At 34.7% G+C, this 24664-nt stretch overlaps 4 protein-coding genes and 1 long non-coding RNA gene across 5 annotated transcripts in view; 4 read left to right on the top strand and 1 right to left on the bottom strand.

Moving 5' to 3' along the window:
* Positions 1–4048, top strand: part of LOC107042789 (U3 small nucleolar RNA-associated protein 6 homolog) — an 8633-nt gene extending 4585 nt beyond the window's left edge. Inside the window, exon 5 of the mRNA XM_015263975.1 lies at positions 2780–4048. Coding sequence (XP_015119461.1) covers positions 2780–4022 — 1243 coding nt within the window. The 3' untranslated portion in view covers positions 4023–4048. The remainder of the gene's footprint in view (positions 1–2779) is intronic.
* A 56-nt stretch (positions 4049–4104) lies between these two features.
* On the bottom strand, positions 4105–8177 carry LOC107042790 (tektin-2). Its single transcript, XM_015263976.2, has 3 exons — positions 7468–8177; positions 5477–5923; positions 4105–4489 (listed from the first exon to the last, which is right to left on the bottom strand). The coding sequence occupies exons 1-3, from the start codon at positions 8106–8108 to the stop codon at positions 4288–4290; spliced, it is 1290 nt and encodes a 429-aa protein (XP_015119462.1). The 5' UTR covers positions 8109–8177; the 3' UTR covers positions 4105–4287.
* Positions 8178–10773: 2596 nt separating this feature from the next.
* On the top strand, positions 10774–15411 carry LOC107042791 (heterochromatin protein 1). The gene is made up of 4 exons (XM_015263977.1): positions 10774–11533; positions 13429–13663; positions 13770–14085; positions 14173–15411. The coding sequence occupies exons 1-4, from the start codon at positions 11168–11170 to the stop codon at positions 14198–14200; spliced, it is 945 nt and encodes a 314-aa protein (XP_015119463.1). The 5' UTR covers positions 10774–11167; the 3' UTR covers positions 14201–15411.
* Positions 15412–16794: 1383 nt separating this feature from the next.
* On the top strand, positions 16795–20761 carry LOC107042787 (peptidyl-prolyl cis-trans isomerase B). The gene is made up of 4 exons (XM_015263973.2): positions 16795–16971; positions 17094–17301; positions 20160–20344; positions 20465–20761. The coding sequence occupies exons 1-4, from the start codon at positions 16879–16881 to the stop codon at positions 20597–20599; spliced, it is 621 nt and encodes a 206-aa protein (XP_015119459.1). The 5' UTR covers positions 16795–16878; the 3' UTR covers positions 20600–20761.
* A 1774-nt stretch (positions 20762–22535) lies between these two features.
* Positions 22536–23612, top strand: LOC107042811. Its single transcript, XR_001461184.2, has 2 exons — positions 22536–22783; positions 22891–23612. It is a non-coding gene; the product is annotated as an uncharacterized LOC107042811 (long non-coding RNA).
* Positions 23613–24664: the final 1052 nt, after the last annotated feature.

Here is a 24664-nt window from a genome sequence, read left to right as displayed (position 1 = left end):
CCCTAGTACGTCATTTCTCGACCCGCTCTTTCATTTGAGCCCAAAAAAACATTCATATCTTGTCTGACATCGCTGCTACAAACTCGGGTCTACAACTCGGGCCTTCAATTGAAAACCCGAGTTGAAGACCCGAGTTTGTAGCAAAGATGTCAGACAAGATATGAATGTTTTTTTGGGCTCAAACGAAAGAGCGGGTCGAGAAATGGCGTGCTAGGACCTCTAAAGATGGTTTTGAACCAGGGGAGACTCCTAGACCCCAATGTTCTATACATACTCCTAGACCCCATTGTCCTCCTAGACAATGATGTCACAACTCTGCTTTTCAATTGAAAACAGACATCATCTTTAGAGACATTTGTCATGTTTAGAGGCTCTAGCACGCCATTTCTCGACCCGCTCTTTCATTTGAGCCCAAAAAAACATTCATATCTTGTCTGACATCTCTGCTACAAACTCTGGTCATCAACTCTGGTTTTCAGTTGAAATTGGAATTGTTAATTTACACAATAATAGGAGTGCATTGACGATTTTTTCTTAACTCGCAAAAATCTTCAAACAATTTGCTACCGATTGGTGATAAAATTTTTTGGAAATAATGAAATAGGGGGGATAACGCCTTTTTTTTCAGGGGTGATTTTTCAAAAATTTATTTCAAAAAAAGTATTAACTAGCAAATGTTTTTTATTAGCTCGCAATTTTCTTCAAAACCACTTCAATGAGAAAAAAAAAATTTGGAATATCTATACATGAGGGGCTAATTGATCGGATTTCTTCAGGGCTACGAGCTCCGATTCCTTACTTTTCTCTTCTCCTGAATACAATTTTCATCAACCTAATTTTTTTTAAGCACTTAATTTATTTTGTTACTCAAGAAATTACAGTAAATCACGGTTTAGACATAATTTTTTTTATAAAAAACGAGTACGTCCACATGCATTTCATCAAATAAAACCCAAGAGTCAGGCTCTAGAGCGTTAAGTGTATTTTAAGATTCTCTTAACGTATTTATTCTCCTGACTCATTTATCTTCGTTTTCCGAGAAAAAAAAATTGATTCAAAAATTGACTTTGTCGACACCTTATAAATCTCGAATATTTTAGTAAACTCCTGCCAGAGGATTGAAGCCAAATCGGAAAGGCGACGAGAGCAATTACTAGGGTCAAATGGGGAAGAGAAGTGGAAAGAGCACAACGATCAAATAAGAGGGATAAGTGAAGTGATTACAAAGGTTAAATGGGGGTGAGGTGTGGAGCGTTCACAAGGATCAAACGGCAGAGGCGAGTGGAGTGATAGAAAGGAAATACCTCATATGAAACGCATCAGTCTTCCAACGATAGTTCCCCAATTGACAATTTTTCTTTTGAAAGTCTGTTAATATCACTTCCAACAGAGAAATTTATTTGAAAAATTTCTCAGAGTCAATTTTCATAACCTTGAGCCAATGCGGAGATAACCACGTGACCGTTAAATTATTTTCCAGAGGGATAAAAATATATACGAAGCCAAATTCCGCGACTTCACTTAATCAACAGATAGTTCAAACAAATTTATGAATTTCAGGATTTTTTACAGCGAAATCACGTCACGGAATTGGAGACGGTTTATTATAACAGATGAAATGATTCTTTAACGATATTCTGTTATTTTTTCTCATTCAATTTGAATTACATTGCATTTAGTTTGAATTTTTGGAAAAATTATATTTTCAACCAAATTCACAATTTCAACATTTTTTTGTCCAGAACTGTTGAATTCAGCATGAAAAAATCTATAAATGGTATTAATTTCATTTTTGGAGAAGAACTTGGCCTTATTTTGTTGCACCGTGTTATGAAGGGGTTTTCACGTTCTTTGAGTGTGCCAAATGGCAATTTGATAGCTTGAAACCCTGCAAAAATGTTGAAGGCAATTTGAGAAAAAAAATTTTTTAGTCAAAAACTAGACATTTTCAAAAAATCATAACTCTCTCAATTATCAACATTTTTCTATTTTTCTTTTTTCAAGATTTTTGTCGAGTCGCCATCGTTTCAGAAAAAAAATTGAGACAAAAATCCCCAGCATCGACTTTTTTGACCTGCTAGTTTGGCGTGAATCTCTCTTATTTAATTTTCTTAAATCAACAATCATTCTCAAATTAAGAACTCTTTGTATTCTTAAATTAAGACGAATCGAAAGGGCTGAAATTCTGGAATAATTGAACATTATTTTAATATTAACTGACTCAAGGTGTCAGATGACCCCATACATTGAATAAAATGTTATATTTCTAACCCAGGGAGATGAAATAAAGGAGTCGTGCCCACATGCGGAATTACTACCCTAATCGATGGCGAGGGTGGTAAGAACGTGGCTAAGGGTCCTTTATTTTACCTCCCAAGGTTAGAGATATACTATACAAACATGACTAGATTGATTTGAGAACAGGACAAGTCATCAATCGAACAGCGTGTATGTTCTTAATTTGAAAACCTGAATGTTCTTGATTATCCTCAGAATGTCCTTGGAACAAATGTGCTTTAATTCAAGTACAACTATATAAAATTTAAGTGAAAAGTGCTATGAATTAGAACTTTTTCCTCTGATTCCTAGTGAAAATTTTCTTAAAATGAGTAAAAATTCCGCTCATTTCCAGAGTACTTTGCTCCCTAGTTTAGTATAACGGTAGAGTTCTCTGAGTCAGAAATTTTTCCGGGAACCTAACCAAATTTTTTCCCTGTATTTCGCTCAATTAAAAAACATGAAAACCACGCCTAATCATTAAATGCATAAATATTTTCAGATTGGAATTAGATCAAGCAGACGAAGCATCTCAAAAGTCAGACGACACCCCTGACGCCTCCTCCGAAATCGCAGAGGAAATGCCCCTAGGTATAAAAAGAGCGTTGATAATCTACAAAATGGCATTTAAAAAAGTGAAAGACGTCACGTTCATAATCAACCTCCTAAACCTCTGTAAACTCCACAAAAACACTAAAAACCTGCAGAACGAGATAATTTCAGACCTCACCAAAGAATACTCGAACAAGCCTCAGATGTGGGAGACGATGGCAAGACGAGAACTAGAAGGCCTTTCCTATGATCCAAATCAAGAAGAATCCATGGAGGTGGAAACTACAAAGGACCAGAACTCTTTACGGGATCGAATCACGAACTGCAACGAGGTGTACCAAGCTGCAGTTAAAAAACTCAAATCAGAGACAATGTGGTCACTTTACATCGACTGTCTCCTCGAGATTAACCAAGATCTATCACATCTTCCTAATTACAAAAGAAAGTTGCTGAAGAATGCGTTGATCCAAGCTGATCAAGCCAAAAAATTAGAGGAAAAATATTATCTTTATTGGCTTGAGATGTTGACAACCGACAAAAAAGACGAAACTTCTGAAGAAAAATTGTATCAGGTTATGTGTTATGGAACAGACGCAATTCCAACGAGTGTAAATCTATGGACAACAAAGATAAAACACTTGATAAACTCTGGAAAAGATTCTCTGGTCACTGAAGAATTCGCTAAAGCTTCTAAATTACTAGGAGGAAAGGCTCTACCTCTTTGGCGGATGAAATTACTCTATTTCCAAGCTAAATATCCTCAAAAGGTCCATGAGATTTTTGTGGAAGCTATGAAGAGTGATGTAGAAATTTCTAAAGAGATGAAACCCGCCTACATCGAGTGGTTAGTGTTGACCAAAGGAATTGAAGCTGCGAGACAACAATACAATGAACTCGCGATTCAACCTCCTACGTGTTTGGAACTGCATAAGAAGATGTTGGAGCTGGAAATGATTCAGCCGAAGATCTGTAAGCAGAGTGCGAGAAAACCTCATGAACTTGCGACACTGCATTATGGGAAATCAAACACTCAAGTGTGGATTGATTTCATTCTATTCGAGATGAAGCATGGAGAGCCGATGAGGGTGACGGATATTCACAGGAGGGCTGTTAAGACATTGCAGCCAGCATTGACTGATGCGTTCATCACGGAGTACAGTCTCATTAAGGCTAATCCAGATACAATTATGTAATAGAATACAATAAGTTAAATTGATAATTCTTGCTAATTTGAAACTCATTTTAGAAAAAAGTTATTTGCCCAAATTTCTCAAAACTTTTTCTATAAGTGATGAAAGGTATTGTGAAAATATCTCTGACATTTTCTTCAATGTCTCATCATCGAAGTGATTTCACTTTTCGAATTAGCGCTGTACGACTCAATGGTTGTTTTTTATTATTAATTGATGTGATCAGATTGAAGATGGGTGCAGATGATAACGTATAAAGATGTGAAGATTAGAGCTCGAGAGGTATCTCATTCTCAAGTTGAGTCAACTTTATGTTACGTTCGGTTTCATTGATCAGGGGTGATCTATCTCCAGTTTTCAATGTTGCTCGCATGTCCAGGCACATTATATCTGTCATTAATGAATGCTGTTTGTCGTCGAGATTGCGATCGATTTGAATTAGGAGGGATTCAAGTCCGTTGAATGTTGCTCTGAAATCAAAATTCAATTGCTTGTGAGGATGGATATGCAAGGGAAGAACGGAGTTGGGAGGAAATATCGGGAGGCCTTCTTTGTTCAAATCTCATGTGAAAGAATCTTCTGATGTTTCCTACTTAAATCCATGATTGATTAGGCAATTTGATGATTGAGAAGACAGAAGGACTAAAGATTACATCGGCTGCTAAATGGAAGAAGGTCGTATTGACCATTTTGGAATTTTTAGATCAACGAAGTGGAAAAAAATCGTATAAAACTAATCTAGGGAACATGAAATCTGGACGATTTGAGCTCTCTAGAATCATTTTAACCCAACTTTTGAGGACAATTTTTTTTTGCGCGAAGATTTTTTTTTTTCATTTTTCCACTATTGGAGAAATATTTGGGGAAAACAATCGTATGCGCCAAAAAAATTGTCCTTAAAAGTTGTGTCAAAACGATTCTAGAGAGTGCAAATGGTCCAGATTTCATGTTCCCTAGAGTAGGTTCATACGACCTTTTTTCACTTCGTTGACCTAAAAATCACAAAATGGTCAATATGACCTTTTTCCTTTTAGCACGTGACATATTCCATAAATCCGATTATAATTCGTCTTAGGAGAAATTATCGTCATCAAAAGACGTTTTTCGTAGGAAATTTCCTGAGGCTACTGGGAGGGTCTTGTAAGTTTTTACAGCACCACAGAGAAAAGAAAATTTCTAGTTTCTCCAGAAAATCGCTGATTTTCTGAACTATGTTGCACTGAAATCTAAAAAATCTTGAACAGATGTGAAATTTTTACTCATTTCGAAAAATTTCCCCTAAGTATCAGAAAAATCTCGGTTTTGGAATTTCGAATTTTCAAGTTCTTAAAGAAGGTTTTCTTGATCCAATTTATTTATGTGTTACTTTTCTACAGAAGCCATCGTTCCACTTGTAAATACTCTATCGAATATATCTTATACAGATTATTGAAGGGATTTAAAAAATGAATATTTACTTTGTACAATTGATTTTAGTCACAAGTTCCGACTTCGTTTTTCTGAGCTGAAGAACTTCGTCGTTTAAACCAAATTCTGGCTCGTCCCTACATAATTCGTAGCCAGGTCTGTAGGTGCGGTTCTCCAGTCTCGTCTCAGCGCATTTGACAGCATCGACTTTGTTCCTAAGTGCCTCTTCAAGTCGAGTCAATTCATTCATCAATGATTGCATTTCCTCTTGCATCTTTCTCTTCTTCCACTCCATTTCATTCCTTGCTTTTTGCGTTTGATATATACGCTTTCGTAATGCATAATCAGTGGCTTCTTGTTGTGCTTCAGTATCAATTTTGGCGCGTTTACGCATTACATGGAGAGCCTCGCGAAAGCTCAGAGTATCTTTCAGTTCATTTTCAACAAGAGTTTTTATGTACCGACAGTGGCCCTGCCACGTTTCGTATGTGTTGGAGCTGCAAGTAATTTGATTGTCATGTTCATGTTGACAAAAATTCGTCTTGAATGAGATGATTTGATGGAAGCTGCCAATTGAGAAATCCATTTAATCGTCAACAGATTCAAATCAAAATGCGGAGATGTGTTGTAAAAAATGTTAAGAACTGCAAAAAAGATCTCTCTGAATCCCACTGTAAATTATTTTAATCTCTACGATAGTTTTTCCCATTAGATTCCACAATATTTACACAATGATATGGATATAGCTATTACACTTAGCACAATTTTTTTAGAGACCTTTTTTGTAGCCCCTATTATTTTGACTAAATAAATTTCTCAGTAATTTTTACTTCCGAATGGAAGCATTGTAATCGTTCAGATTTAAGTTTTGGATTTATTGTGTTATATCGACCCATTATAATTCAAAAAGTCCGAAAGTGCAATTTTTAGACCGTGTCCGTACGAATGTAAACAAATTTTTCTTCGTTTGTTCGCTAATGAATCGATGCAATTGATTTTTTTCCCCTCAAATATTAAGCCCTATCAATCGTCGTTACTTAAAATTTAATTAATTTATTAATTTTTAATTTTTTTTCAATTTTTCTATAATTGTTTTTTTTTGCGACAAGTAAAGAAAATGTTCTATGTTGGAAATATGCAAAAATTCTGTATTTTTTTAAAATCACAATTACTGGGATATCTTTGGATCTCATGCTTCAAATGAATTCAATCATAGCTTAAAATGTCTGTTTTAATGCCATTAAGTCGAAGTTAAACGATGATTACGATAGCTATATTGGTTGATTTGATTTTCATGATGATTGTTGAAAACTTTTCATGAATTTGCCTGGAAGTGAGCTTTCTTATGGTTTCATCAAATGTGACGTTTCAGTCGTTTATGTATAAATAACATTTTTCTATTAACATTTTATCGGGCGGCTGAGAGCGATAAGAAAGAAAGGGATAATAAGAATAACGATGATAATAACATTTAACTAACTTGAAAATCCGACAAAATTAGTTAAAAAGAAATCTTTTCAATTTAATAAAATGAAATAAACAATCAATTATACATGATCGAAGGGAAGAGCATGCAAAATAACCATTCGGAAACATATTGCTAATTTATTAGTCAAAATAACTATACTATATTCAATACAAGAACAATTTTCCACTTGTTTCCTATTTTCTTCTGATCAGATTCTGATCAGATCAGATCAGATCTGATTCTGATAGCGAGCTAAAATCGACTCACAGAATTTCACATCTCGGCTACTGGATAAAACATTGAATTATAAGTGAATGCCATAGTTGCTGAACCTTAAGGAGCAAATCTGAACGGATGAACAAAACATCCCAGCTTTTTGTGAGTTTGAAAAAATGTGTTATAATCGCATCAATTTGTTTTCCCGCATCAGCTGCGAAATTTAATAGCCAAAATAAATTGAAGAAATTAGTAAATTCGTTAGATATTTGAAATTGTTTAGCTACTCGTTCATTACCATTTGACTTAAGAAAAACTTTTAAGAACCTTGTTTCAATTATGAGGAGAAATACAGACCTTTTCGGTATTCGTAATGCATTTGGTTTATAACTGATTCCCCCAGAATTTCTGTTCATTATTAAGTTATCACCATCAATTGCAATAGTCTCTGTTTTATCGTCGAGATCCAGATTCAATTGGAATTTCACTTCCTCCAGTTTATTCAACTTTACCCACGCAGCGTGAATTTTTTCAGTGAGCCTTTTTTTCACAGCTTCCACGACAGTTAATTCTTTCTTGAGTTCAGTGTCTGCCTCGTCGTATGTCAATTCCGTTCCTCTTCTGCAATCTCGCATTGAAATACACTGAGCCACCACTTGAAGGGGTAATTCAATATTATCCAGATCTCTCTCACTCTCCGATTGTTCATCCCTCAATTGTTTCATTTCTGAGGACAAACAAGATGACAATTTTTCCAAAATTTCTTGCCATTTCTTCAACTCCTTGACTCTATCGTCCAATCTTGCATCGTTCATTCGAGTGTCCCATTCTGTACGGATTTTCGTTTCGTTGCGAAGGGTCCTCGCAGTATTGCGGAGCTCGAATGAATCGGAAATTTGGTTCTTTGCAGACTCCTGCAATTGCCACTGCTTTGCATACCAATCGGGCAATCCTAAGTGAGATGTTGGTTTTTCATAAATCGTCACAGACTTCGCCATAATTTAATATCAAAATTTTATGATGTAGAAGAAAACGTTTGAAATGAGTTGACTAGCCTGGAAATTGATTCAACGGGAATCAGGCAACCAATACCGTTGCCTGGGAAACAACGGAATTAAATAGAATTTCTTCCACATTAAATGCCAAATTCAATAGATAGAAGTGAAAACAATGGAAACAAGTGGGAAATTGCTCTTGTATTGCATATAGTATAGTTATGTTTGCTAATAAATTAGCAATATGTCTCCGAACAGTTATTTTGCGCATGATTTCCTTCTATCACACATAATTAATTATTTATTTCATTTTACTAAATTGAATAAGATTTCCTTTCACCTAATTTCGGCAGATTTTCACCTTAGTTGAATGTTATCAGCATCATTATTCCTATTATCTCTTTTCTTCTATACAACAGATTGTCTTTTTTATATTTGTATCTCGCCTCTCAGCCCTTCCATAGAATGTTAATAGAAAAATTTTATTTACACATAGTTGAATGAATTTGAAGCATCGGATTTGAAGAAACCATCAAAAAGCTCACTTTTAGGGAAATTCATGAAAAATTCGAAATTTTGAACAATCATCATAAAAATCAAATTAACCAATATAGCTATTGTAATAATCTTTCAACTTTGCCTTAATGGCACTAAAACAAACATTTTAAGCTATGATTGAATTCATTTGAAGCATGATATTCAAAGATATCCCCGGAATTATGATTTTCATAAAATACAAATTTTTAAAAAATTTTCGAATAAATCAAAATAACGATTATTGCTATCGCCTTCATCTTCGAACTCTGTCAAGGGGGCATCCAAACTAATTTTGTAAGTCATCATTCAATCAATTCAGAACATTTTTTTAGTGATCGTGGGACAACTGATTTTCGAAAAAATTCAAAAATTAGAAAAACTAATCGATGAATTAAATTTTAATGAATGGCGATCACGGTTGTCGGGCCCAGACCCATAAAATATTATACGTCACACGACGATAAAACAATTTTCTGACTCATGGGATTAAAATGCTTGCCTTCGGCTCGAATTATAAAGCCACATTCGTCAGAAAATACTTGCATCGCCTGCTGACATAATGCACTATCACATCACGTGATACGATTTACGGCATTTTAAGAAACTGAAAAACATGAGCCTCCTACCCCATGAAGAGTAAATTTCACGAGGATTAAACGTTGCAAAAGACCAAAGTTACAAGTCATCTCCATTATGAGAAAGTCAATCTCATTATTCATTTAGCTTTATTGGTTTCTTCACTTTATTGTTCGGAGCCCCCGAAAAGCCCAGTTGGACCTGAAAAAAACTATTTTGTTCTGAAGAGTTCAAAAAAGCTACCAGAGACAATTGAATTAGTTTTGTCACTTAAGAATGCTGAATGAAACAAGTTAATGTTATGACAAAAGATAATTACACGATGAATTCAATCGAGATCAATAAGTAATACGATTGAGCCTTGTAAAATTCATCCCTTCCACGGTATGACCCTCGAGACGTATGATCCCAACGAGGCATGAACCTCGTGACTTTTATCACCCTCGCGACGTATAATATTAGCGAAGCTTCATGGTTTACAATAAAAGGTAACTTCGACTATTTTTTTTACATTTTTTAAATTTATTACGTAAATTACGGGTTTTTGACAATATCATGTGAAAAACTGCGGTCATCGACAGATGCCTAAGCCTGCATATGCACATACGTACGGACACGGTTTAAAATTTGCATTTTCGGACTTTTTGGATCATAATGGGTCAATATAGGACAAAAAATCCACAACGTAAATTTGAATGATTACAATACTTCCATTCTGAAGCAACAATCATTTCATCTCATGATCCAACAACATTTATTTTTCAAATTTTCTATGTAAATTTTAGTTACATGGAAAATTTGAAAAATAAATTCTACGAATTATTACAATTTTGATAGCTACTTCGGAGACTTATGAGTCAATAATTTCATCAATCATGATTCCTTCATTAAAGATTATAATGTGCGTGTGAACTGATTCCTTCAATATCAAAGGAGAAACTATCGAATCAATGGAAAAATAAATTTTTGCTCAATTGTGTTTAGTTGATAAATGAACGGGCATATTAACCTCCCATAGGATAATGATAGCAACTCATCAGAATAATGATATGATTCAAATCAAATAAGAAATTTTTAATGATTAGGCATTCATCTACAAAACATAGGATTTTAGGAGAATGAAATGTCCTAATCATTCTTTGAAAACACTGCCAATTTCATAGCAATAATGGCTTTCAATAATTTTTCTGAAACAACTTTATTCTGAATAATTAACATTTCTATAACTCCTGACACGTTCCTAATCAACTCACATTCGCGATGATTGAATTATTTTGGTGATCGATACTGGTGCAGAGAATTTTTAGGGACCTGAGAATATTATAAATAATAACGACACTCGTAAAATATTAAAAACACCACTTCCCTACACAAGCATCTAATTGACACAAGATAATAATACCCAATCCCCTTTATTCTGCTCGATAAATTATCTTCCACTCATGTCTCACGAAAAAGAAACGATTCAAGAGACTAATTGATTTAAAGCCAGTTCAAATTTCCCGCCCCGAACTAACGACGCCGCGCTGGTGCCGCTGCGCAATTTCCCGTGCGTGCCCACCGCTATATACATACACACACTCCACATACTCTAAACGTTCTAGTTCTCTCGACTCTCAATTTGTTTACGCGCCGAAAAGTGATTAAACGTAAAAAATAGTTCCTCCAAAGTTCAGGAAATTTCTGAAAACTCCCCCGAAACTAAAAAGAATCGGATTTTCGCGCCCCCTGCGCCCTCGTAATTTTCCCTCAATTTTTTGGGACTACTGTACAACCAATTCACTGCCACACTTGTTAGTGTCGCCAGTTGTGGCGGGCAATGGTGGGGTAGCAACTCCCGCATTGATAACGTTCTCGAGTCTTCCTCAAAAATCTCTACAAAGGGCGTTAAAAAAATCATCCCTTCGTCAAAGAAAGTAACTAATTACAATTGTTGAAGTAATCAGATAATGAGAAAATTGAGTATGAAGGGAAAAAGGAGAAGATCCGATAATAACAGTGATGGTGAATCTGAGGAAAATGGCGGTGCAGGTAGCAACGCTGAGAATTCGGTAGATGCGACAGAAGTTGATACGATGCCGAAAACAAAGCGCAAAGGATCTAGGGGTAAAAATAATGGTAAAAGTGGTGATGATCGTTCTGAAACACCTCAGAACGAGGAGGCAGATAATAATGAGGTAAAGGTCGAGGAAGAGAATGAAAATGGCCATGGCGAGAAGGGGGTAGCACGAAAACGCCGGAAAAAGGAGGAACAGAAGCCAACAACTTCACAAGACAACAGTGATGGGAATGAAGAAGAGGATAAGGAGTATGAGGTAAGCAAGTCATTCACTCTATAAAAATTCTTCACTTCGGTTGCTATTTATTTATTTCTCAATCGGATACAATGAAAGAGAAAAGAATAAAAAAAAACTGAGACCGAAGGAATTCCCGCCATTACTGTTGTACGTTGAATTGTTTTTTCTTTGAACGCCATGTTTTGCAACTTTAGGTCTAGATGATTGTCGTCATCAGACGCCTCTTGATGGTTCCTGCAAAAATCAACTGTTATAAAAATAATAGAGTTCTCGAATTTTCAATAATTTTCTACTGATTACATCCCATTAATTATGAAATTATAGATTGTTAAAGTAGAATAAACACACCGATGTGATTAAAATTTTATATAAATTTTTTGTGGGAATTAATATCAATAGAAACATTCTGTTTAGTATTGTTGATAGCCAGCTATCTAGAAGTTGCAATTAACACAGAATCATGGAAACATGGCTGTTTTTCGTTTTCGAGGTTAGAAACAATATTTAAAAAATTGAAATTGTATGTCCAATGAGGAAATTATTGCCTTTGTAATCAATAGTTTATGATGAAAAGCGAGTTATAATTGAAATAGATCAAAATACAACGCTAATCAGATAACACTATCTAAGAAACAGAAGAAGAAAAATTGGACTAATTTCGTGTACTAATTAAAATCAGGATTCATACAAAATTATGAATGACGAATGATCTTTTATCGAGGGTTTTTAATTTATTTTTCTTGCTGCACCTATTGGCTCAGCTGCAGTTTGTTATTACTACTTTAATTACAGCTCTTCAAGTTTGATCATTTGTTTACTGTTAATTATCAAATTATTGTCATAAAAACAAAGCCTAGAAAAACTCGAAATTTTTTCCTGAAGTCTCGAACTTGTCTCGATTTGATTAATAATCATCGAATTAATTAGGGGAAAGCGAGGCAAAATTAAACAGCGGGACAAAATGAAACAGTCGACAAATGACTTTTTGACGCAATTCAAGCAAAAAAATATTTATGCCACTTATGCCTGAAACCGGCTGGATTACACACTCGACGCTTCGCGTCTCGTGTCTAATTCGGCTGGTTTCAGGCTTCGTGACATAAAATTTTGTTCAGTACTTGTTGGGAAATTTCGTCCTTAACGTGTGTGGTTACATCACTCGCCTTCGGCTCATGCTGTAAACCCCACACACGTTAAAGACGATATTGCCCCACACGTGCTGAAATATACTATTTCGCCACGGCGGGCGGAAAGGCAGATTTTCCGCCTACGCCGTGACGAAAAATAACGTTCTCACCACGGGAGGTAAAATAAAGGACCCTTACCCACGTGTTACCACCCTTGCCTTCGGCTCGGGTGGTAATTCTGCACGTGGGCACGACTTCTTTATTTTCCCTCTCGCTGGGAAATATACTATTTTTTGTTGAATTTTTTTTTTTATCAATTTTTTTTATTATTGGGAGTACTCATGAGAATAATAATTTTCTATTTGTCTTATAATTCAGTTGATTAGATTAGGTCGATTACACTTTTTTTTTCATTTGATTGAAATTCAGCATGACATTTGCCTTTTTCTTCCACTGAGTTTCCCCCTGGGCGTTGCTCTGGACTTTGGATTTTGCTGTTCCATTTTGTTTTCAATTAATCCATTGACAAAATCTTCTCCCGTCAAAACTACTCCATGATTTTTCATTCTACTGAATGACAAATTATTATTTTCATTAGTACTCTCAAGAATAACAAAAATGTTGATAAACAAAAGTTGATATAAAAAAATATTTAACAAAAAAAATTTTGTTGCTTGCATTGTGTCAGTCATTTTTCGAATGTTTAATTTGATGAAACTTTAAAACCGGAAAGACCTTGCCATTGTTTTCTCGCCATGTTCTTGATTTCGTGTTTTGTACCTTTAGGTCGAGAAAATCGTTGCCCACAGAACGATCAAAGGTAGACGCCAGTTCCTGGTACGCTGGAAGGGTTACAATGACGATGCAGACACTTGGGAGCAAGAGAAAGATCTCAGTTGCCCACAGTTGATCGAGGACTTCCTAGCTGAACAAGGCAGCAAAGATGAAGGTGGTGAAACCTCGAGCAAACCACCAAAAAAGGTGGACAAGAAGGGAAAGAAGGCTAAAAAGACTAACAATGGTAAGAAATAGAACAAATCTTTGTACATCATTGCCTTTTTTTAATCCCAGATACCTTACTAAATTTTTTATGTTTAGTAATCAATACAATGTTCTTCTGATTCAAGTTAAAAAGGAGAACAATACTAAGGAGGACAATGCTGAGTACGAGGTTGAGAGAATAATTGATGTTTATTTCAAGAAAAACGGTAAACGTGAATTCTTGATCAGATGGAAGGGATTTAAGCCATCTGAGGACTCGTGGGAGCCTGAGGACAACTTGAATTGTCCAGATTTGATTAAAAAATTCATGGCCAAAGTTGATGAGGCTAAATCTGTGTCACCACGTTCTCTACGCACCAATCCCATCCACACCAAGCGTTACACACTGGCTACATCAGACTCTGGAAGAAGGTTGTCCCGCAGAAACACTGGGAAACAACGGTAAATTAAAAATGAATTATTTTTGGCTGAATTTATCGTTTATTCTTTCATTCTTTCAATTTTTTTTGACTTTATATTTTCTGACAGGGCCACCTACCACCATTGCGACGAGTAAATGTAACGAAAGGACTTGGAACGTTGTTTCAATTAGCCTTTCCTTCCCCTTTTTTCCTCCCATTAGCATTGTATAAACAAGCTTTCCAGAGCCAGTGAGTTTATCATTATCCAGTTTTCTTGATAGATATTATCTTCCCGTTTAATTTCTTCTTATTTTTATGTTCTCACCACTAATTCTAAATTGAAGTGGTAAAATTTAATGAGCTGAAGACGATATTTTTATTCATGAAAAAATTATCTTTGAATTAAGGGCTTTTTTTGCAGAGAAAATTTCAAGCGAGTTCTTCTCAAGCTAGTGAAGCCTTCTCCTAAGGCCATTCATTAATACAATGAGTGCATAATAACTGTTCGACAAGTTTTAACATCGTGAACCTGCTGATCATTGAATTATACATCTAAATAAATGGTTTTGGGGTAAATATCTGAGAAGCTTTTTTAGCTGAGAAAAATTCTCGACGAATTTATCTCACTATTCTATCATAAATTTATTCGCTATTGGAATCGTCACAAAGTTGACATAAAAAAATGAGTTTGATTAATATGTTTTATGACTTCAATACAGCTTGATTTTAGTGTGATACATGTCTTAGTCATGTGTGACTAAATATTTCTTCATGAAAAAAGTGGTTTTATTTTCGGTTAAACTTATACGATTCAATCATACATTTTTTTTCTTTTTTATGTATCAGAACATGCTATGAGTTATGTACGAGTGAAAAGTTTATACTAAGATTTAACAGGAAGCATGAAAAATAATTTCAAATGAAAAAGCGACAATTATGGATAGTAGTATCAGTGAGTATACTACTAAGGGGGGAAATGAAATCATACAAAGCGGTATGATATTCAGAGTAAAATCAGAAAATACACAATTTAAGTTGGACTAAGTATGTATGTGTGTGCAATGTTACTTTGTAATATACGTCTGGAAGAATCACCCAAGTATTACCCCCGCATGGTAATGCGTAATAAAGGACAGAAAAAAAACATTGACAGAAATTATATGTAACTCATACTAAATTAAAAACTGATGTAAAGTTGTAATTTATTAATTATAGATTTGAAACGCGCAACAGGTCATACATATTGGATAATTTATCATGAATACTTAGGGATGATTTGAAACGTATTTAGATGAAAACAATACCCATTTGTCAATAATGAATCATCAAAACATGCAAACGCAATAAAGAAAGTTTCAATACAAAATGGTTTGTTTTTCTTGTCCAAAAACGCTATATAATAAAAAGATCTTCATTATTCATTTAGTTCCATGTATCGTTTACCATTTTCAGACAAAGCATATGTAAGTGAATGGACAAATCTTCAATGACATGTTCGAATATTTTATTATTATATTTTTTTTGTTACAATTAGAAGAAAATCGCGTTTGAAGGAGATAAAATTTGTGGGAGGGATTACCATATCTTTGACAGAAAGATTACTCATTCATTTGTACAGAATTAGATAAACTGCAAGAGATGTTTCATGACATTTTGTTCCCAATCTACTCGTTTCGGAGATATTTATTTATCACATAATTGATATTAAATTTTCATGTAACAATGTTTCGAGCCATATCTGGGATAAACAGGTTTACGAAGATGTAAGAGACTTTTTCAAAATGCTCTCTATAAAGCCGCAAAATGTTACGATGACGATGCAAGGGAAGATACATAACACTTAATACATGTTGGATAGCAAAAATTTATGTAACAATCAATGAAAAAAATCTTCAATAAATGGACAATTAGCTTCGGTGTAAGTATGAATATGATTTTAAATAATTTATTTCAGTTTAAAGTCGAGCAATTTGACTGTTATTTTATATAGGCAACACGGTATTCAACTGATCATTTTTTGTAATTCCGCTGGTAATTTTTCATGTTGATATATATATAGATGAGAAAAAAAGAAAAATAGAATGAAAAAACTCAGAAAATTTGAGTCGAGGAAATTCTATAGAAAGTGTCTGAAAAGAATAAGTCATATAGAAAAATTGAATTCTATTAACTTTTTCTATTGAATATTTCAACAGAATTGGCCAAAAACTAACAGAAAATTCAATAAAATCCAGTAGAATTTTCTAACGAGTTCACTAGGTTTTTCCATCGAATTTTTTCGTGCGTGTACATGAGTCCTAGCACAAAAAATTGTATTGAAAAAATTATAAAAAGTGTGACGCGGCACATTTTATACTCTGCTATTACAGAAGTTTGTACTGAATGCAGCAGGAAAGAGCTAAAAGGAAAACAAGTCATGAACAAAAAGACCTGTTTTATTTGGCAACCATCTTCGAAACTATAGTTAGAGGATATAACTTGAAAGCACAGAGGAATATTTTCGGAAAAAAGAGGTTGATGAAATTAATTGAAACATATTTTCTGTGAGAATACGATGGATCCTAAAAAAGGTCTCTATATTTTCCAAAACATTTCCAAAATAATTGCTATGGAATATTGCATCTCTTCACCATACCACATTGTGCTACAGAATTGGTCAATTTAAAGATCAGTTGTAATAAATTCAGCCAATGAGAGGGCTCCACGTTAAGTGACAGTGGTACTGGAGAGCCGGTTTTTGTTGCTCCGTGGTGCGAGCCACGCGGCACAAAGCATCCGACTGTCTATCTGTTACAATCACCCCTATCGTGTTTTAACCAATTAAGGGGTAACAATGCGCTCCTTAATTTGTTTTGTTGGTGCATTTGCGTTATTGTCTGTTGTTATTGCTGAAAAGCCAGCAAACGGTCCAAAAGTAACGGATAAGGTATGTATTTTTTAATTCTTTGAACTCAGTAAATTCGAAAACGAAATGTACCAATTCCATGTTTTTTTAAAATCTTATCACTCATGTTTAGAGTTTTTTTTATAATTTTTGCGATATTCTAGGTCTGGTTTGATATTAAGATTGGTGATGAAGATGTTGGAAGGATTGAGATTGGACTTTTTGGCAAGACTGTTCCAAAAACTGCCAAGAACTTTGCTGAGTTGGCGAAAAAGCCAAAAGGTGAAGGTTACAAAGGCAGCAAATTCCATCGTGTCATAAAAGACTTTATGATCCAGGGAGGTGACTTCACCAAAGGCGACGGCACTGGAGGTTTGTAGTTTTTTTATGGCTTCCATCAAACCAGACGAAAGAGGTTTCGGAGAGATCGTCATGACACTTCAGAAATACAAATTTTTACCAAACATTTTTCTCAGTGGAATATCAGGTATTCCATGCCACATGAGTCAAAGCCTGACCCTCATCCTCTTGGAAATTCATCTCGATTTTTTCTACGATGAGGGGGCAAGAAAAACTATCAATTTTTTTCCGATTTTTTCGACAGCCCATTTCGGAGATATAATTTTTTTGTTTTTGTTTCAATATCTCGGGTATAACACGATTTTGGGTAATTTTGTTTTCAATCCCTAGGTGGTTATAATACCGAATTTTCAAAAAAAATACTCTTGAATTTTCTCATCTTTTTTTCAGTAACTCTTGAAATAAAAACAAGTAATTTGAGCCATCATACAAGTTGAGTTTCGTCCTAGATGTATTTTATTTTCAATATTTTCTCGAAATTCCGCGAATTTGGTCAAAACACTCCAACACGACTTTGACTATGTATTGAAAAAATATGTAACATATAAGTATACATTTCAATTCAATTCATACTATTCATAATCAAAATCAATCAATGCCATTTTGGGGTATTTTGACCAAATTCGTGGAATTTCGAGAAAATATTGAAAATAAAATACATCTAGGACGAAACTCAACTTGTATGGCTCAAATTACTTGTTTTTATTTCACGAGTTACTGAAAAAAGACAAGAAAAATAAAACGTGACAATTTTGAAAATTTATGTTTTCAACTTTTTTTTTAAATTCGATATTATGAGCACCTTCTAGCTAAAAAAAAAAATACTCAAAATGTTTTTAGAGATGGTAGAAAATTGAAAATTTTGACGTGTCATAAATCAAAATCGGATGAATAGAACTGGAATTATTGCAAAAAAAAACGAAAAAATCAAGAAAAAATCATATTTCCGAAATGGGCTGTCGCAACAATACGAAAAAAATTGTAGAAAAAATCGAGATCAATTCCAAGAGGGTGAGGGTCAGCCATTGACTCATTTGGAATGGAATATCTCACATAGTGTAGACGTCAAACAGACCAGTACTCGATTTTTGTTTTCAAAATCTCTATACTGTTGTATTTTCATTAGGGCAAGTTATTGACAATTTAGTAGGGAAATCAGATATGAAGAATTTCCACAGGATTATCTTGTAGGGATTTTTACCAGGTGGTCCATGAGGAATTCACACATTTCCTATAGCATTCCCCTCAACAGAGATCTGTAGAAACACTTGTGAAGCATCGTTTATATCAGAGGATTTCTCCATAAAAAATGGTGAAACGTTTCCCATTTATTTCATCGTCAATCTGAGATGAAAAAAAAAGAAAATGAGATAAGGTATTGGTCAAATGCCATATCATGCTATACTAGAGTAATATTATAGGAAAATAGGGGAGAGTGGATCAAAATGAAACAGTCGACCGACGACTCTTTAACGCAATTCAGCAAAAAAAGTCACACATTTTTATTGTTTTTGACATAACTCGTTAAAACGCTAGCTGAAATTCAGATCTTGCTTCAGAAAATTGTTTAAAACTTTTCTATGAAATTTCATCTATACGGATAGGGAAAGGATTACCTAAGCAAACGGACAATTTTTCCGTAGAACCCTCCTATAAAATCTTCATACAGGGATTCCTATTCAATAATTCTATAGGAACTAGATCTGTGCGCGCGCTTATCTTTTTGTTGTGAAAATGAAGAAATCGCATTTATTAAACTTCATGTACTCATAGATGTTTTGTAAATATTGATAATGACTTGGAGAATTAAGAGAATGAAGAGTGAAACATCAATGAATAATTTTTAATTTTCGATTAATTCTTTTTTTTACTTTGTAAAATAATTGATTAAAATCTGTAATTATTGAAAAATGAGGGGAGGGTTATGAATTAATTTCCCAGAAAACTGAAAAAATTTCTTGAATTCTTCGGAAAATTCCAGTTTTCCAGATAACTCTTCAAAGATTTTTCTCGAATTATTTCGGAAACCGAAGAATTTTCATGAATTTTGTAGAGTTTAGAATTTATGTATGAAAATCTGAGAAGCAAGAATTGATCATTTGTTCGTATGATAAATATGAAAAAATTAAAATTTGGGAAGTGAAGAATAATTTGTGTTAAAAAAATTTAGAAATACTGTTTTTTTTCTCATAATCAACAATTAGGCAATTTAGATATGTTTTTTGATATAAAGATAAACTTCACACATGAAAAAATTAAAAATATGACGCAGAAAAAATTTTGCCATTTGAAGAATTTGAAAATACCGGGAATTTTTTTCAGCGACTACTTCACGTGACTCATTGACCAATCAAAATTGAGGATTAGCGGTCAGGCAGTTTCGAGATATTTCGATATAAAAACACCTTCACGTTTCTTTCATCTTTAGTAAAATAGGATTTTCTATTGGTAGGGTATGAAATTTCACCAGTTCGTTGACCATATGGTCTGACTTTTTACAGGAATTATTGAATGCTTAACGTAACATGAAAGAAGAATCTATGTATCATCAACACAGATGGCAAGATGGTTTTATTTCAAACGAGAAAAAAAACAATTTTGATTATTGATTACTTTCATATGCAAAACATAAGAAAACGAGAATAAAATGCAACGTATAATCTCCGTAAAGTGATCACTGTCCTTATTAGAGTTAACCATAATTAATCCCTCAAGTACGGCGTCCATATCACAATATGAACCCGAGAGCTTGCCCTATCAGCTGGCGTCCATTTGTCGTATAGACCCTTTCAGCAAATTTGAGTTGACACACCACGCGATATTTGCGCCGTACTTACGGGGTTAATTCAAAGATCCTATTTTTTTGTCAGGTCGTAGCATTTATGGAGATCGTTTCCCCGACGAGAACTTCAAGCTCAAGCACTATGGAGCAGGTTGGTTGTCCATGGCTAATGCTGGAAAGGACACAAATGGATCTCAATTCTTCATCACTACAAAAGCTACTACCTGGCTGGATGGCAGACACGTGGTTTTCGGAAAGGTTCTCAAAGGAATGGTTAGTAGATCCCGAAGTTTTTTGTAACAAAGAAAAAGAAACTGTTGAAATGAAGGACGTTGATTCTTTTGTTTATGAAATTCAAGTTTTTATCCATGATTGCTATTTCTTTGTTCCCAGAACATCGTAAGGAAGATCGAAAATACTAAGACTGATGGTCGTGATAAGCCTACTAAAGAGGTTATCATTGTCGATTCAGGAGTTGAAGAGGTACCAGAGCCATTTGCAGTCTCCAAGGAGGACGCCACTGATTAAAGATGTACCATTAGATATGGATGCGCCTTTATTTACGATTTTTAACAGTTCTATTTTTATATTCAAAAAAAGTATTAAAAATAGCACAAAGAAGTTGCAGTAAATTTCTTTTTTTGTACAGAGCCATTCGATTTAACTCAATAAAAAAGCTGACTAAAAATACCCGGTGTCAAAACTGTTAAAAACCAATCCTACTTGTCTAAGAATGCAAATGTGAACGATTCCATCAAATCTGTATTATAAACGAGGTATTGACTAGAAAATTTTCAAGACCGTTTTTCTGTTTTCCATCAGAAAGTATAGTATGAATTCTAAATAAGGTATAGAGTAGGATAAATTGAATATTAAGCAAAGTACACAGAAGTGTATATTAGATGCATGAACTATACGAATTGTCCTCAGATTACTTCTGCATGATTCGTAACGCAGTGAAAAAAGAATATATTGCTAACTGAGCTACAAATGAAACAATACAAAAAAATCTCACTTGCCAAATCGTCGAGCTCTCTAATTTCATTTCTCATTCATATAAGCACGTTTTTCGTATCGATGCGTAATAACTCATAGATAATTTCGGCAAGATTCTACCGATTTCAACGAATAGCCGTGTTTAACACCTGTGCATCACAAAAATAGCAATTTTCTTGGATTCTTTTGAATTTCATCCCCATGGAGAGCTGTACAGCGTCCAACCAACTTCTTCATACTGTGTAATTACGTAGAAAATTACTGTGAAAATGAAATGAGTTGATTAAGCCGTAATAATACCTTACCGCTGTTATCAAACTATCTGAAGTTCACTTAACACAAAGAGGCTCAAACAGTACACTAAGGTAAGTGTCACAAACTGGAGTTTGTTAACGATTGATCCATTCTACAGAAAATACAATGAATGAGCCCCGAATAACAATCGTGCTTACAGATCTTAGACTCACTGCGACCCCGGATGGAATAGTTATCCTGACAATTCACGCTGTACATATAGTACATTTCGTCATTAGGCCGAAATCGTATATTGTGCACCAAGGGAGGAAAACAGGACATTCTAACCCGTGTGTAAATTACCGGTAAACACGCCGGTTAGGATGTCCTGTTTTCCTTCCTCCTCCATTTTTTTCCATTTTTTATTACATTTTTTTATTCATCTTTATATGCTAGATTATTCCTTTTTATTACATTTTTACCATTATTTTTTCTATGCTAGAAGTGTTAAAAATACCCTGATATATGAAAATCGGAATTAGAAAAGGCGATACGTTTTTTTCAGACAAATTTTCAAAAATTTAAAAATGTTGGTAGTTACGTGACTTACTAAGCTGCCGATATGAGCTAGAAATAGTATTTTTCATAACTAGACCAAAATGTACTATTTCGGCCGTGTGTCGAATTAGTATATTTCATCACTAGGCCGAACAAAACTTTTCTGGTGAATATGAGTTTGCAGCCCGAGCCGAAGGAGAATCATAGGAGCTAGAAATATACTATTTTAGGCCGTATGACGAACAATATTTTTTTCATAACGGGTGTAAGCAGCGATTCACGGACGCGTAGCAAAATTTTTTGCGGTTTAATGACGACGTAGTATTCTCGGCCATGTGACGAAAATGATTTTTTATCATGACAGCCATCGGCAGGGATTCCCCTCCGCGGAGGAAAACAATGTTCAATCAAGTTATTAATTGTTATTGACTCAACCCCGACGACAAGGGGAAAAAATGTTCGGGGAATCCCGCTGTTTCATGAGATAATAAATCACAAGCTGTTGAGTTCGCAATCTTGAACATACATAAGTAGACTCCATTATAGTCACGCGTCTGTAGGGGAAGTCTCGCCCGTGTAGGGGAAGTCGTTTCTGAGAATGCGACTGTAGTTCCCCTCACCCACCTCGCGCTCACAACAATACCTCGATATGAACACTGTGCTTTTTACATTTGGGGCCCTGTAGACGCTCGAGCGTTTTTCCACTCGGAAAAAATGAAATGAGGGGAAACGAGTCTTTCTCCGCGGTTCCTCTTTTCGTTACAAAGACTGTATTCCTATATAAGGCGGCATTTTCAAAACCTTATCATTCAGTCTGAGATCAGCAGTTAGTCAGTGCAGACGACAACTACATTATGGCGAAATTTAATATCATCTTCATTCTGATGATCGTAACGGCTATTCTGATGGGTACCTTTACTCCAGGTGAGGATTTGTTTTTATTGAGTGAAATACAAATAGATGTGATCGATTGAGGTCGGACAATCATGAACTTGCCGAGAAGTCTTTCATGAAATATTCACTCATTCTAGCTTATGCTAAGAGGAAGTGGACTTGCGAAAAGGATGGGAACAAGGCCTGTGCCAGGGGTTGCGGACTCAAGAATGGATGGCTTCGCGGTGGACGTTGTGTTGGCAATAAGTGCAAGTGTAACTAACCGTGAATCTTGCAGATCTGTTCGAAATAAATCTAACTCATGTAATTTTTATGTTCATGTCTGAACATACCTGACGATAAATTCTATGGAGACTGAATAAAATTCAATTTATTTTGAAAGAAAATCTGAGAGAGGATGAATCATCTAGTATTCGGACAAGATTCGCTGAGCTGATCTGCAGAATATTGCTCAAGGTTTTATTCAATTCGTGAGCATTATCTAATTTATTGCAGGAGATAAGAATCCGGTTTAAAATTCGTTGAATGACAAAACGGAAATCGGTTCGAATACTGGATATTGCGTCTAAACAAGCTTTGAGAGACAGTACATTTCGTCATTAGCCCGAAAAAAAAATTTCTGGTGAATATGAGTTTGCAGCCCGAGCCGAAGGCGAGGGTTGCAATCACATGAGCTAGAAAAGCTTTTTTAAGCCGCGGGACAAGCAATATTTTTCAGTCTTATGATGAAATCCACTATTAGCACCCTTTCTTTTGAATACTAAAATGCATCGTAGTATATAATAAAATGCATGCATAGTTATTATATAGCAGACTTGTTACTATTGTATTATTGAAACGTATTAAATTATTTATCCCACTCACTGAATCATTTATTAATGCCAATTTTCACGAGTTATGCAATGAAACAAATGGAGACAATCTGAAGCAATTCCTTTCCAAACCAAATGTTTTATTCGCACATTCAGGAACTACTTCCTTTGAATGACTTCATGTGTACTTCCCAACCCGAATTTTCTACCTTTCCATAATCCAACGAGCGGGCGTTAATGATATCCAAGTATCTTTTACAGTTTGGTACAGACCACACTGTAGATTCAACTATTTTCAATCATCAAATTTGTCAGTCAAGTTGCGTGAGAAAAGTTTGAAAAAAATCATGAATATTCAGTATCATTCAAATTTCTTTTTGCACAGAATTATTATTTCTTAAACATTCGTTGTTCGGAAACCTTTTTTTAGGCATGAAATCCATTTATGGTAAAATTCTGAATATGAATAAATTTGTTTCGATTCCGAACAAATGATTTTTATGGTAGAAAATTGATTGTTTATAAATTATTTATAGAAAAGGCTCATAATTTTCAAAAGTTGCAACTTTTTAATTATTTCATCAATCTTCCTCCCAAAGTAAACTTTCTAAAATTTCTTCAGATTTTTATAATATTTTCTAACAATTCAATATCAAGATTCAAATTCAGACCTGCAAAGTGAAAATAATAAAATCTTTGTAAAATGTCCGGAAACTTAGGGTCAAATGGGGCTCAAATGACAGCTGTGAGACTCGACTACAAAAGTAGAAAACCATTTCACTGGAGAAAAAATAGCCAAAGTATTTGGATATCCTTAATTAACTGTACGCAGTCTCCTAAAAATTTCAGGATCCAAGTTGATCCTAAACAAAATAGATATGTCCAACGTCCTTATCTCTCTGTATAATAAAAAAATAAGGAACTGAAAAAATTTAGGCGACGGCCCTGATTCTGACCGTTACTGTGATCCTAATTTTGACGCTGATGATGCCATTGAGAATGAATTGTCATCTCCATCTCTTTAATATGTTCATATCTCCAGAGGTTCGTATGAGGCATATGGAGGTCATACAGGCGTCAAATTCCATGGGGACCCCCT

The sequence above is a fragment of the Diachasma alloeum genome, unplaced genomic scaffold, assembly GCF_001412515.2.
Source record: "Diachasma alloeum isolate Michigan unplaced genomic scaffold, Dall2.0 Dall_scaffold_00521, whole genome shotgun sequence".
Lineage (NCBI taxonomy): Eukaryota > Metazoa > Arthropoda > Insecta > Hymenoptera > Braconidae > Diachasma > Diachasma alloeum.
This window is presented reverse-complemented; position numbering and strand designations above follow the sequence as displayed.